The 15,168-nt window shown below is 36.0% G+C and overlaps 1 protein-coding gene across 9 annotated transcripts in view; it reads left to right on the forward strand.

The window, feature by feature from the left end:
- Window positions 1-15,168, forward strand: part of KLHL13 (kelch like family member 13) — a 228,254-nt gene that overhangs the window by 21,017 nt on the left and 192,069 nt on the right. For 5 of the 9 annotated variants that reach the window (XM_039842510.1, XM_039842511.1, XM_039842508.1 and 2 more), the window contains exon 2: window positions 9,636-9,741. The exons of the other annotated variants lie outside the window; for them this stretch is intronic. Coding sequence is in view for 3 of the 5 variants with exons in the window: in XM_039842508.1 (XP_039698442.1) it covers window positions 9,700-9,741 (42 nt within the window). In the remaining 2 variants the exon portion in view is untranslated. The remainder of the gene's footprint in view (window positions 1-9,635; window positions 9,742-15,168) is intronic. 9 annotated transcript variants of the gene reach the window in all.

Below are 15,168 nucleotides of genomic sequence, written 5' to 3' on the forward strand. Positions count from 1 at the left end.
GAAAGGTTACAATCTACTTAGAAAGAACTGGGACTTCAATTTAGATTTCCTGATCCTGGGGCCATTGTGTTTTCCATTAGCCAGTACAGTGAGGAGAGACTCACCTGGAGCCTGCCTTACTTAGTCTAGTGGGGAGTCTAGAGGGGAGATGGCAAGGGCAAAAGTATCTGTAATATGGAGTAGAAAGTGACCATTCTCAGAGGGTCAGATAAAGTTCTGTGAAATATAATTCTTCAAGCATTTAAAAATACACTTTAATTCTGACTATGAATACATAAGGAATAGGAAAGAAGTCAGAAATCTTGTTATGTCCAGACCATTTTTGAGAAAAAGATCTTCTAATTTATTAATTTTTATTTTGAAAAAATATACACCTAGGATAAAAATATGGATAATGATGCCTGCTTTAGAATTTTTCATAATTTATTTAACCCAAGAAATTTTTTATATAAGCAAATAGATTATAAGTTAATAAATACACACATGTAAGTTATATACGGGGGATTTAAAGACTAGATTCAGTAGACAGAAGCTTCAAAGAGCTAGATATCACCTCATTATAAGGGAGAGTTTTAAATAAAGCTATCCAAAATGGAATGGGCCTTCTCAGAGTACAGGGAGTTCCTGTCACTGAAAGTGCTCAAAGAAAAGCTAGTTGATCTCCTGGTAGGGATGAAAGCTTAAAGAAGATTTAAGCATTTTGTAGGGAGTGGGACCCAGATGATCTATTAAATTCCCTTTCAATTTTAAGATTTTATTATTTAAATTATTCAGTTGCTGCCTAAACTTGGGAGACACAGGCACAGTTTAAATATTTTATTTTCCCTGTTTTCTGCAGGAGAAATGCTTTACTTCCTTATTTTTAAAGTACTAAAGTATCATGTCTAACAGTAAAAAGAAATGTATCATTGTAGAATAACATTCTCATTATGTTAAGATTATATTATATTACATTAGGGTTTCACCAAATGTATATTTCATCACAGGTATATATAGGATTCACATTTTATTACATACCTCATAGACTGGAAGAATTTAAGCAGAAGGCTAGATGTAGCCTGTGTACTGGAGATTTCCCACTATAATAGGACATGAATGTGTTTTTACTTTCTAGCAGTAGTAAATACAGTATTATTCAGTGTTTTTTCTCAATATAGATATTTTGGGTGCTTTCTAGTCTTTATTATAAGAGTAATGCATACACATGGCAAAACACTTAAACTCAGAAAATACCCATGAAATATAAGTCTTCTCTCCCTAATGGCAGTCATTGTTAGTTTTATTTTTTTTGTCTATATGCTTACAGATGTTTTCTACGCAAATAAAAGCATGTGTGTATATGCTTTTAAAAAACATAAACAGAACACACAGTACAATTGCTCTGTCTGCTTTAAAAAAAAACCTTAATGTATTATAGATCTTTCCATATAAGGACATACATATTTATCGCATATAATTTGTAAACAATGAGATATAAGTCATGTATCATAAAACTTACCTTTATCAAATATACATTTCATTACTTTTTTAGTATGTTCACAAAGTTGTACAATCATTACCACTATCTAATTACAGAACATTTCATCCACAGAAACACTGTACCCATTAGCAGACGCATCCCATCTCCCCTCTCCCTCCTGTCCCTGGCAATCACTAATCTGCTTTCTGTCTCTATGGATTTGCTTACTCTGGAGATTTTATATTAATAGAATCATACAATATGTGGCCTCTTGTGTCTGATTTCTTTTACTTAGCACTATTTTCAGGGTTCCTTTATGTTATATAACATAAATCAGTACTTAATTCCTTCTATGACTGAATAAAATTGCATTGTATGGATATACCACATTTTGTTTGTACAATAGTCCCCCCTTATCCATACTGTCACTTTCTATTGTTTCAGTTACCTACAGTCAACTGTGGTCTGAAAATTCCAGAAATAAACAGTCCATAAATTTTAAATTGTGTGCTATTCTGAGTAACATGATGGAATCTCATGCTGCCTGGTTCTGTCCCAACCAGGATGTGAATCATCCCTTTGTCTAGTGCATCCATGCTGTATGAACTCCCCACCCATTAGTCACTTAGTAGCAATCTCTGTTATCAGATTGACTGTCTCAGTATTGCAATACTTGTGTTCAAGTAACACTTATAGCAACCTAACACTACGTCATAGTGCTTAAGTCATTCACCTCACTTCATTTCATGATGTAGGCATTGTATCATCTCACATCATCACAAGAAGGGTGAGTACAATACCATAAGATATTTTGAGAGAGAGAAATCACATTCACATAACTTTTATAACAGTATATTATTATAATTGTTCCATTTTATTATTACTCATTGTTACTCTCTTACTGTGACTAGTTTTAAAATTAATTTATCACATTAATTTAGGTACTGTGGACAATGCAAAGAAAAAAGAGTATGTTTAAGGATCAGTACTAGCCATGGTTTCAGGCATCTACTGGGTGTCTTAGAAAGTATACCCCTGAGGATAAGAGGGGACTGCTGTACCTGCATTTGTACAAATTTGCAGTCATTTTTACTCATAGCTGCTGACAGGAAAGTGGAGGCTTTCTCTTTCGTAAGGTCTATTTAATGCCGAAGATATCTCCTTAGAGAGTGCTCCCTGCAAAATAACAGAACATAAAAGGTGACATTTTTTTTTTCTTATTCCCAACACACATCTACTTCCTTAGTCTCAGTCATTTGTTTATCATGTTCCCTCTTTCTGGGATACACTTTTACAACCCCACTTTCTCCACCACAGGCCAGTAATTTAAACCCCACCCATCCTTAAGGACCAGCCCCAAACTTCCCCAGTTGTACAAGCGGAAGTCATTACTCCCTGCAGATTTCTACTGCATGCTGCTTAGCTTTCTCTTACAGAATTGAGCACAGTCTGCCTTAACCATAGATGTTTGATCACTTTCAGTTTTAAACTCAAGAGCACAGGCCTTGCCTTGTTCATCCAAGAGCTACCACTATAGCTAGCAGTGTACAGTAAGGTCTTAGCATTTTCATAGACCTATATCTATAATCAACTCTGTCACAAGACTCAAGAACAAACCAACAAGAAACACAGAGGTAGACATGGAAAGCAAAATACTCAAAATAATAAAGCAAAAGTATGTTTCCCCATGTATTAGAGTTCTCCACAGAAAAAGAACCAATAAGAGATTGGTTCTTTAAATTTTATGTAAAATACACAGATTTTAAGGAACTAGGTCATGGTTGTAGAGGCTGGTAAGTTAGAGACCCAAGAACAGTAGATGTTGAAGCTTGAGTGATTATGCTGTATAAATTAAACAAATTATCTAATTATGAATTTATTCAAAGCTCTTTTATCGTTTTTTTTTTTAAATTAAGTTGGGATAACATTGGTTAATACAATTGGTTAAATGGGGTAACATTTAATTAAATTGGGGTAACTGGTTAATATAATTATATAACTTTCAGATGTACATTAAAATTTGATATTTGTATATTCTATTGTGTGTTTACCACCCAAAGTCCAGTTTCATTCAGCTACCATATATTTGATCCCCTATTCCCACTTCAACTTCCCCCATCCCCTATATTTGACCCCCTCTGCCCTGTCTGCTAGCCTCCTCCCCATCCTACTAGTAACCACTAGTCTAGTCCCAGGTCCTTGAATGTTTTGTCCTGTCCTGCTCATTTGTTGCTTTTAGGTTTTATATCTCACATATAAGTGATATGTGATTTTCAACTTTTTCTGTGTGGCTTATTTCTCTTAGCATGATTATCACGAAGTCCATCCAGGTTGTCGCAAATGGCAGTATTTCATCTCTTCTTATGACTGAGTAATATCCCATTGTATATATTTACCACAGCTGCTTTAGCCAGTCATCTATCATAGGATACTTTGGTGGCTTCCATGTCCTGGCCACTGTGAATAATGCTGCTATGAACATTGGTGTGCAAATATCTTTTTGAATATGGGTTTTCAAGTCTTTGGGGTAAATACCCAGTAGAGGGATTGCTGGATCATATGGTATATCAATTCTTAGTTTTTTGAGGAAACTCCATACTGTTTTCCATAGTGGCCGTACCAATTTGCAGTCCCACCAGCAGTGTATGAGGGTTCCTTTTTCTCCACATCCTCTTCAACATTTGTTATTCCTTGTCCTGTTGATTATAGCTATTCTAACAGGTGTGAGATGGTATCTCATTGTGGTTTTGATTTGCATTTGTCTACTAGCTAGTGATGTTGTGCATCTTTTCATATATTTGTTAGCCATTTATATGTCCTCTAGGGAGAAGTGTCTATTCAGGTGCACTTTCAGTTTTTTGATTGGATCATTTGTTTTTCTGTTATTGAGCTGTATGAGTTCTTTGTATATTTTGGATATTAGGCCCTTGGAGGGGGAGGCGTTACTTGTAAATATATTTTTCCATTAGGATTGTTGCCTCTTTACCTTGTTGATTTCTTTTGCTTTGCAGAAGCTTTTTAGTTTGATGTAGTCCCATTCATTTATTTTACCTTTTACTTCCCTTGCCTTTGAGGTCAAATTCAGAAAATCCTATTTTAAGACTAAGGTCCTTGAGTTTCATTCCTATGTTTTCTTTTATGCATTTTATTGTTTCAGGTCTTATATTCAGGTCCGTAATCCATTTTGAGTTAATTTTGGTGTGTGCTGATAGATAACAGTCTAGTTTCATTCTTCTGCAGGTGGCTTTTCAGTATTCCCAGCACCATTTATTGAAGAGGCTTTCCTTTCTCCACTGTATGCTTTTGGCTTTTTTTTGTCAAAAATTATTTGCCCATATGAATATGAGTTTACTTCTGGACTCTCGATTCTGTTCCACTGGTCCACGTGTCTGTTTTGTTGCCAATCCCATGCCATTTTGATTACTGTTGCTCTGTTGAAGTTGGGCAGAGTGATGCCTCCAGCCTCGATCATTTTTCTCAAGATGGCTTCGGCAATTCGGGATCTTTTGCGCTTCCATACAAATCTGATGATTTTTTGATATCTCTTTAAAAATGCCAATGAGATTTTGATGGAGATTGCATTGAATCTGTATAATGTTTTAGGTAATATGATCATTTTAACTATGTTGATTCTCCCAATGCAAGAACACAGAATATCTTTCCATTTCTTTGTATTTTATTTGATTTCATTTAATAGGGTCTATAGTTTTCAATATATAGGTCTTCACTTGTTTCATTAAATATATTCCCAGATATTTTATTATTTTTGTTGCAATTGCAAAAGGAATTATGTTTTCTACTTCTTTTTCTGACACTTCATTATTAGAGTATAGGAAAGCTATGGATTTTTGAACGTTGATTTTGTATCCAGAGATTTACTGTATTGGCTTATTGTTTCTAGTAGTGTTCTTGTGGAGTCTTTAGGGTTTTATATAGAGGGAATCATATCATCTGCAAATAGTGACAGTTTGGATGCCTTTTATATCTTTGTCTTGTCTGACTGCACTCGGTAGGATCTCCAATGTTATATTGTATAAGAGTGGAAATAGTGGACAGCCTTGCCTTGTTCCTGATCTTAGAGGGAAGGTTTTAAGTCTTTCACCATTAAGTATAATGTTGGCTGAGGGTTTGTCATAGATGGCCTTTATTATGTTAAGGTACTTTCCTTCTATACCGATTTTGTTAAGTGTTTTGATCATGAATGGATGCTGTATCTGTTCAAAGGCATTTTCTGCATCTATTGATATGATCATATGATTCTTATTTTTTAATTTGTTTATGTGGCGTATCACCTTAATTGATTTGCATAGTGCGAACCATCCCTGTGCCTCTGAGATGAAGCCCACTCGATCGTGTTGTATAATCTTTTTAATATGTTACTGTATTCGGTTCGCTAGTATCTTATTTAGGATTTTTGTGTCTGTGTTCATGAGAGATATTGGTCTGTAGTTTTCTTTTTTGTGTATGCTGTCTTTACCAGGTTTGGCATCACAGTAATATTGGCCTCATAAAATGTGTTAAGAAGTATTGCCTCCTCTTTGATTTTTTGGAAGATTCTGAGGAGATAGGTATTAAATCTTCTTTGAATGTTTGGTAGAATTCACGGGTGAAGCTATCTGGTCCTGGACTTTTACTTTTTGGTAGGTTTTTGATGATTGTTTCAATTTCCACACTCCTGATTGGTCTATTTAGATTTTCCAATTCTTCTTGATTCAGTCTAGGGAGGTTGTACTTTTTCATAGTATTCTTGTATGATCTTTTGTATTTCTGTGATATCAGTCGTAATTTCCCCTCTTTCTTCCCTGATTTTGTTGATTTGTGTCCTTTCTCTTTTTTCTTTAGTGAGTCTAGGGAGGGGTTTGTCGATTTTATTAACCCTTTCAAAGAACAAAGTCTTTGTTGCATTTAGTTTTTCTATTTTTTTTGTTTTCAAGTTCATTTATTTCTGCTCTAATTTTGATTATTTCTTTCCTTCTGCTGACTTTAAGCTTTATTTGTTCTTCCTTTTCTAGTTTTTTTAAGATGAAAGATTAGGCTTTTTATTTGGCCTTGTCTTCTTTTTGGAGGTAGACCTGTAATGATATGAATTTTTGTCTTATGACCGCTTTTGCCATGTCCCCAAAGTTTTGATATGTTGTACTATAATTATCTTTGTTTCTGTGTATCTCTTGATCTATCTTTTTATTTCTTCTCTGACCCAGTTATTCTTCAGTAGTATGTTGTTTCATCTCCATATATTTGTGGTTCTTCCTGCTTTCTTTCTGCAGTTGGTCTCTAGTTTCAAAGCATTATGATCAGAGAATATGGTTGGTATGATTTCAACCCTCTTATATTTGTTGTGTCTATGTCTGTGTCCCAGTATGTGATCGATTCTTGAGAATGTTTCATATCTACTAGAGAAGAATGTATAAGCAGCTGTTTTGGGATGGAAGGCTCTGTAAATGTCAATTATGTCCAGTTGGTCTAATGTGTCATTTAAGGAAGATATTTCTTTATTGATTTTCTGTGTAGATGATCTGTCTATATCCGACAGTGGGGTATTTAGGTCCGATACTACAATAGTGTTTTGGTCTGTTTCTCCCTTTAGTTCTGTTAGTAATTGCTTTATATACTTCGGGGCTCCCTGATTGGGAGCAGACATAGTAATAAGTGTTATGTCTTCTTGGTGCATGATTCCTTTTACCATTATGAAGTATCCCTCAGTGTCTTTCTTGAACTTTTTTTATTTTGAAGTCTATTTCGTCTGATATTAGTACTGCTACTCCTGCTTTTCTCTGAATGCCATTTGCTTGAAATAGCATTTTCCACTCTTTCACTTTGAGTCTTTATTTGTCTTTCGAGCTGAGATGTGTCTCCTGGATGCAGTATATATATAAAAAATATATATATTTTAATCCAATCTGCAACTCTGTGCCTTTTTATTGGTGAGTTCATTCCATTTTGTTTTAGGTGAACTGACCCCTTTTAGTATTTCCTATTTCCTGTAGTGCAGGCCTCATAGTGGAGAATTTCCTCAATTTTTGTATGTCTGGAAAAGTCTTAATTTCTCCTTCATATATAACGGAAAGCTTAGCTGGGTACATTATTCTAGGATGGTAGTTCCTTTCACTTAATAGTTTAAATATTTGATTCCATTCCTTTCTGGCTTGTAAGGATTGTGCTCAGAAGTCTGAGGATAATCTAATGGGGTTTCCATTATATGTTACTGTTTTCTTCTCCTTGGCTGCCCTGAAAATTCTGTCTTTGTTATTGATTTTTGATAATTTTAATACAATGTGTCTTGGTGAAGGCCTTTTTGGGTTGAGATAATTGGGTGTTCTGTTGACTTCTTGAATTCCAAGCTCCAGCTCATTCCTTGGATTTTGGAAATTCTTGTCAACTATTTGTTTGAAAATGCTTTCTAATCCCTGTTCCTTTTCCTCGCCTTCGATAATGCCTATTATTCTTATGTTTCCTCTCCTGAGAGTATCAGCTAGTTCTTGAATTTCTCTTTCATTATTTTTTATTCTTCCATTTCTCTTTTTCATTCTGATTCATTTCATTTCTAGATTTCTGTCTTCGATGTCACTGGTCCTTTCCTCCATTTGGTCAACTCTATTTCCCAAGCTTGCTGTTTAATTTTTCAACTCTTGCAGTGTTTTTTTTTTTAATCTCGAATATCTATTCTGTTCTCTTTGAGGGTTTTAATCTCCTTGCTCTGCTCATCTAGTTGTTTTTTTCAATTCCTGGAATTCTTGATATGACTTGTTTTAGAACTCACTGAGTTTTTTCAGAAGTACCATCCTGAATTCTCTGTCATTTAAGTCGCATATTTCTATGCCTGTAATCTTATTTTCTGGAGATTTTTCTCTTTCTTTCCGAGATGCTTGGCACCTTGGTTGTTCATGGTGTTTAATGGACTATTTCTCTGCCTGGGCATTAATGGAAGTGTATTCTGCTGTTTTTTTAGAAAGAAGATTTACTATATAAAAGGTCTCTCTTTAGCTTGTTGCAAAGAAGGCGCTTTTCTTTTGGTTTCAAGTTGGTGGTGTCTAAGCCTCTTGGATCCCTGCTTTATATAAAGCCTTAATAATGCTTTTTAATTTTTTTTTGTAGATATTTAATCATGTTCGGTACCCTCAGTTTCAGTCCCTGTCAGTGTCAGTGACAATTTCAGCAGCGTTTGCTTAGATTCCCCTGGGGCTCCGCGGTGATCGGTCTTGGACGTTATAGGGGCAGGGGCCCTCTGCATTTAGAGTTGGGGCTTTGGCTCAGCCTCAGTTTTGCAACCGTGGCCAGCAAAAATCAGCAGTTGTACTTCTGCGGTCCTGTGCCGTTTCTCTGCTTTCTGCCCTGATGACTGGGCCCTGCAGCTGGCTGGCCCTGGAGAGCTCACAGATTTCCTAGGTAGGACTGTTCAGGGAAATCACTACTCCTTCTCCCATCTCCCTCTTCCTGCAGGTAGGTCTGGTGGCTGTGAAAGGCAGCTTCTTTATTTCTCCCAGTCCACTGCCAGACACTCAGGGTTCTGACCTGTGGTTGCTCTTATGTGCAGATCCCATGCTCAGATGTGCTGGTGTGCAGTTTGTTTTTCTGTTGTTGAGTTTTAGATGTTCAGCTTATTGTTTCAACGGGAGAGATCTGGGGATGTCTCTCACTCTGCCATGTTTCCAAAGACCAAAAGCTCTTTTAAAGTAGCAGATAAATCCAAATTGTGTATAATAATTTATGTTACAATTTATGTTAATTTTGTTACATTGCAATCACATTAAAAATATCAAAGAGGAGTTAATTTCAAAATAATTTTACTCTTAGAACACACCACAACATTTTCTTTCTACTGTTCTTTCTAAATAAAGTTCAAGTGACCTCAACTGAAACTGAGGTTTTAACATATCAAGAAGAAACAAGAGAGAAAAACTGTTGCACAATAACATATAAGTATTAATGATCACAAATGCTAAAATCTCCTAATGCTCAAATAAAACAAATTTAGAAACTCTTTTAACTGTTTTAACTAATAACTTTTATGATGTTTTTCCCACAAATATCTTGTGACAGGCAGAATCTGGTGGACTATTACACCATCCATCAACTAATGAACTGTTGGCAAAGCATACCTAGCCTTCAGTTAGAATTTCTCTTAACAGTAAGGAAGATCACAACAAATACTTATTGTATGTCTACTGTGTTTTAGGTATTGTGGACAATGCAAAGATGTCTCCAGTGGAGAAGACTGATAAAAGCATAATTTCAAAAGAATGCATTACATGAAGTTGCTCTCACCAACCAACATCACTAAGGTCTAGTAACTAAATCCATGTCAATGAGCATATTCATTCCTTTTCGGCCTGGCATGTCTGGAGGAGCATGACTCTGAAGACCACTCTCTAGATTAAACATCTTTTCCTACACTTTCTAAATCCACTCACTCTTGGTCTCCTCGTTTTCCTCACTATTAATGTTTAGGAAGTTAAACATTTAAATTAAAATGTAAAATGCCACTATTTTAGATCCCTCCTTTCTCTGTACACCTCTATCTATAATGTTGGCAGTTCCCTTAGCCTTTTCTCATAGTTTTCCCTTCTCACTTCATTATACCCTCATCAGGCAGTCAATTTCATATATTCCCTTGGCTTCATCTACCACCTGTTTGCTGGTGACTTCTAAAATAAATAAATTAAAAAAAAATTTAAATTTATTTTTACTATGGTGAAAAACATAAAACATAAAATTACTTCTTTAAGCCAAGATGTCTTGTGAGATCCAGAGCCAGATATCCAACTGTCTGCTAGATAACTTGGATGGCACAAAAGTGTCTTGATTCTAACATGTATAGAATTTAACTCCTCATCCTGCTACATGATTGGCTTTTTCCCTTTCCCCTTCCTCTTATATTATCTGGCAGTGGCAATGGCTGGTCATCCACCAAGTAAGTGCCAGCAGGAAACCTGGGCTTAATCCTTTATTCCTCCCTACTTTCTCACTCCTTCATCCTTTTGAGTTATGAAGCCTTTAGCTGGCTTTCAAATTCATCCCTCTTCATCTCTCCTTTCTTTATTAGATCTTAGTTCAGACGCTTTAACTAACTAACTAATCTCCTAATTAATCTCAGGATTTAACCGTCCTTCAATTCACTCTAAAAACTGCAGCCTAAGTTGTACTGCTAAAAGGCTATTCTGAAGTCACTCACTGCTCTGCTTAAAGATAACATAGTGGCTCCCCAGTGTCATCAGTGTAAAATCTAAACTCTTTGGAGTTATATATAAGCCTTTCAGTGAAGACCTAGGCTCTCGCTAATTCACTCCCCACCCCACCCCCAGCACACAAACTGAGTTCCTTGACCTAGTTCATGTTTTATCTCCCTTATATGGCTTTCTCAGCCTGGAATGGCCCTCCCTACCCCACTTTGCCTAGTTAACTCCTACACATGTTCTAATAAAGATTAAAATCAGTTTTCATCGCCTCTGAGAGCTTTAAGGACACAAGATATTATCTATAGTGTATTGGGCTTGGGAGAGAAGCAAGGATTGGAGATAGTGAAACAAAAAAGCCTCATAGGTCATCTAAACCAGTAATCCCAAACCTTTTTGGCACCAGGGGCCGGTGCTCCTATGAAAATTGAATGCCTGATGATCTGAGGTGGGTGAATGAGGTGGAGCTGAGGCGCAAATACAGATGCAGCTTTGCTCACCTCCTGCTGTGAGGCCCAGTTACAAACAGGTCATGGACTGGTACTAGTCCACGGCCCTGGGGTTGGGGACCCCTGATCTAAACAATTCTCCAATTCAAAGGGAATGGACCAGTAGTTCTAAGTATTATCTTCTTTCATACTGTTTCATATGTCTAGTGGATTCCATCAGTAAGTAACTCAGTACATTTAGTGACTATCTAGAAGAGAAGGGGAAACTTAGAGATAATTAAAAGAATACATAGTGGAGCAGGGGAGCAGAAAGGAAAGAGAGAATCAGCCACACAAACCCAAGGGTATCTTACCAAACTCTCATGCTGACAGTTGGTATGTGTGTGTAAAATCAAAGTTGACTTTACTAGAGTCCAATCTTCAAACATATATAATAATTATGGGCGCAGACAGTTTTCATGGAATTTACAATTTCACAGTACATTGTTACAAAACGACCAGTGGAAAATGTTTGTTGTGGGGGTAAATTCAGTGGCCTGCTTGAAGAACATTTGGTACTTATCATAATGGTAATTCCATCTGCCTCCAGCCATTTTATACACCAAGCAGTGGCATAATCCAAAGGATTGGGAACTTCCACTTTAATTATCCTGGCAGTTTGCATCATAAGTGAAGAAAAAGCAACTTATTAAGAACAATGCAGTGGAACTGCTATAGCGGGATTAAGCCAACAAATTTATTACATTAGGTGAAATATGTATGAATGTCTACTGCCAGGCCAGACTCATAAATATGTATTTGAAGAGGTTCTGAAGCCTCTGATAACTAGTATTTTCCCCCTCAACCTACAAGAGTGGCTAAACTGAAGAGAACTGACAGATTTATGGTTGAGGCTTTCACTTCACAAACTCTTAGGTAGAACCCACATTTCAGCTGAGATCATAGTGTGCTTTTGCACCAAAGAGAGTCTAAAGAAGAAAAAGTTTGTAGCAGTTTATATAGGTGGAATATTTCACTAGTTCAGCAGATATCTAGGTCTGTGACTATAATGAGAACCTCAGATGGAAAAAAGGAAAAATAGGATGAGGAAGTCAGAAAAGGGGCTTTGTTTTTAATCTCCACTCTGCCAAAAGGTATAACTCTGAAAAAGTTAATTCACCTGTAAGAAACCCAGTTTCCTCATCTGTAAAGTATATTGGGGGTGGGAACGGAAAGCTAAAAGAATCTCTTAAGGTCTCTTCTAGCTTTGAAACTATATGATTTGATCTAGAGCAAGGGGTTCCCAGCCCCTGGGCTGCAGACCAGTACTGATCCGTAGCCCGTTAGGAACTGGGCTGCACAGCAGGAGGTAAGCTGTGGGCAAGTGAGTAAAGCTTCATCTGCATTTTTAGCCGTTCTCCAGAGCTGGCATCCCCGCCCCAGCTCCACCTCAGATCATCAGGCATTAGATTCTCATAGGAGCACCGGTCTCTGGTGCCAAAAATTTCGGGACTGCTGATCTAGAGTACCTCCCCGACAGGTACACAGCGGGTAGAATAGAAGAAAACAAACATGAAAACTATCAACAAGGAAGAGAAATAGATAGTGATGGCTGATAGAAGTGAGTACAAATTATATAAGGAGGTGGATATACAGTCTGAAGAACCAATTTAATATTGATAGTTAGGAAGCTTGAACCATTGTTTTCCAAACATCGCTTCCCCTAACTTTCAGAACTACTTCCTTCACTCTTTTAAGACTTTCTTAGGGTTATATGCCCTATTTTGGAAAAATAGAATTGGAAATAATGTGGTTGCTACAATGGGGTTGACAGTGAATTTAGTCATTTCCACAGTTATGTGTGTATAAACTGGGGAGCATGTTACTGGGGGAGAAAGGAAAAGGGAAAAGCAGAGGGGGTGGGGACTTCTTTATACTCCTGACCAAATTATGAGAAAAGTTTCATTTCACCAGGAAGGTCAAACAATTCTGAACATTTTTTGCACCTAATACCTAGCTTCAAAATATATAAAGCAATACTGACTGAATAACACTTAAGAAACTGTAAAATCCACCAATTAGAATAGCATGTTTTAAATAACCCCTCACAATAACTGAGAGAACAAGGAGACCAATATAGTCTAGTAAAGTTGTACATACTTTGAATGCAATTATTAAGTTAAATTTATTGGATATACATAGAAGATTATTTCAGCAAATGGAGAGAACACCTTGTTTTCACATGTACAGATAGCGCATTAACAAAAATGGAACATATACTGGATTATAAAGTAGGTCTCAACAAATATCAAAAAAACTAAAAATCACAATACACTTCCTTTTTTAATTTTTAATTTTTAATTTTTAAATTTTTTAAACATTTTATTTATTTCCCTCTCCCCCCTCCCCTCTGGTAACCACTAATCCATTGTCCATGTCCATGAGTCTCTGTTTGTTTGTCCTGTTTATTAGTTGCTTTTAAGTTTATATCCCACATATAAGTGATATCATGTGATTTTCAACCTTTTCTGACTGGCTTATTTCACTTAGTATGATTATTTCAAGGTCCATCCATGTTGTTGCAAATGGCAGAATTTCATCTCTTCTTACGGCTGAGTAATATTCCATTGTATATATGTACCACAGCTTCTTTAGCCAATCATCTATCATAGGACACTTCGGTTACTTCCATATCCTGGCCACTGTGAATAATGCTGCTATGAACATCAGTGTTCAAATATCTTTTCGGATATGAGTTTTCAAGTCTTTGGGATAAATACCCAGTAGAGGGATTGCTGGATCATATGGTAGATCAATTATTAGTTTTTTGAGGAAACTCCATACTGTTTTCCACAATGGCTGTACCAATTTGCAGTCCCACCAGCAGTGTAGGAGGGTTCCTATTTCTCCAATCCTCTGCTACATTTGTTATTCCTTGTCTTGTTGATTATAGCCATTCTAACAGGTGTGAGATGGTATCTCATAGTGTTTTTGATTTGCATTTCCCTAATAGCTAGCGACGTTGGGTATCTTTTCATATATTTGTTGGCCATTTGTATGTCCCCTAGGGATACGTGTCTGTTCAAGTACTCTGTCCATTTTTTGATTGGATCGTTTGTCTTGTTGTTGTTATTGAGTCATATGAATTTTTTGTATATTTTGTATATTAGGCCCTTATCGGTGGGTTGCTTGAAAATATATTTTCCCATTTGGATAGTTGTCTCTTTACCTCATTGATGGTTTCTTTTGCTGAGCAGAAGCTTTTTAGTTTGATGTAGTCCCATACATTTATGTTAGCTTTTACTTCCCTTGCTTTTGAGGTCAAATTCATAAAATCTTCTTTAAGTCCAAGGTCCTTGAGTTTAGTTCCTATGTTTTCATCTATGCATTTTATTGTTTCAGATCTTATCAGAATATACTTTCTGATCACTATACAGTTATGCTAAAAAATCAATAATAAGTGATAACTAAAGTTACCTGTGTTTGGTTATTAAGAAACACTTCTACACTTGAAATCTTACTGGTTTCATTAATGTCACCATAATAAACACACACACACACACACACACACACACACACACACACACACAGGGTTAGAAGAAATCATAATGGATTTGAAAAATGTTTAAAACTGAACAATAGCAAATACTATATAGCTAAACTTATGAGGTGCAGCTAATTCAAAGCTTATATTAAAAAAGAAAGGATAAAAATATGCATTAAGTATTTAGTTTAATGAGCTAGGAAAAAACAAAATTAAAGTATAAGTATAGAAATATTAAAGAGCAAAAGTAAATATGAAGAAGCAAGAGAAGATCAAGAAAATCAAAAGTTGAGGTGTTGGGGGGGGTTAGCCTAATAATAGTGACAAACTTCTGACAAAAAGAGAGAACATGAATATGTTAGGGATAAAAGTGAATATTATAGATGCTGCAGAAATTTAAAAAATAACAGGAAAGGTTGTGGGAAAACAGTTACTTAGAAGCATAAGTTGATGAAACCTCTTTGGGGAGGCAATGATACAATATATAAATCAAAATTAAAAATTATACATACCTTTTGATGTAGCAATTCTACCTCTTAAAATGCTATCTCATAAATGTATACA

Source organism: Pteropus medius, unplaced genomic scaffold, assembly GCF_902729225.1.
Source record: "Pteropus medius unplaced genomic scaffold, Ma_sr-lr_union100, whole genome shotgun sequence".
NCBI classification, from domain to species: domain Eukaryota; kingdom Metazoa; phylum Chordata; class Mammalia; order Chiroptera; family Pteropodidae; genus Pteropus; species Pteropus medius.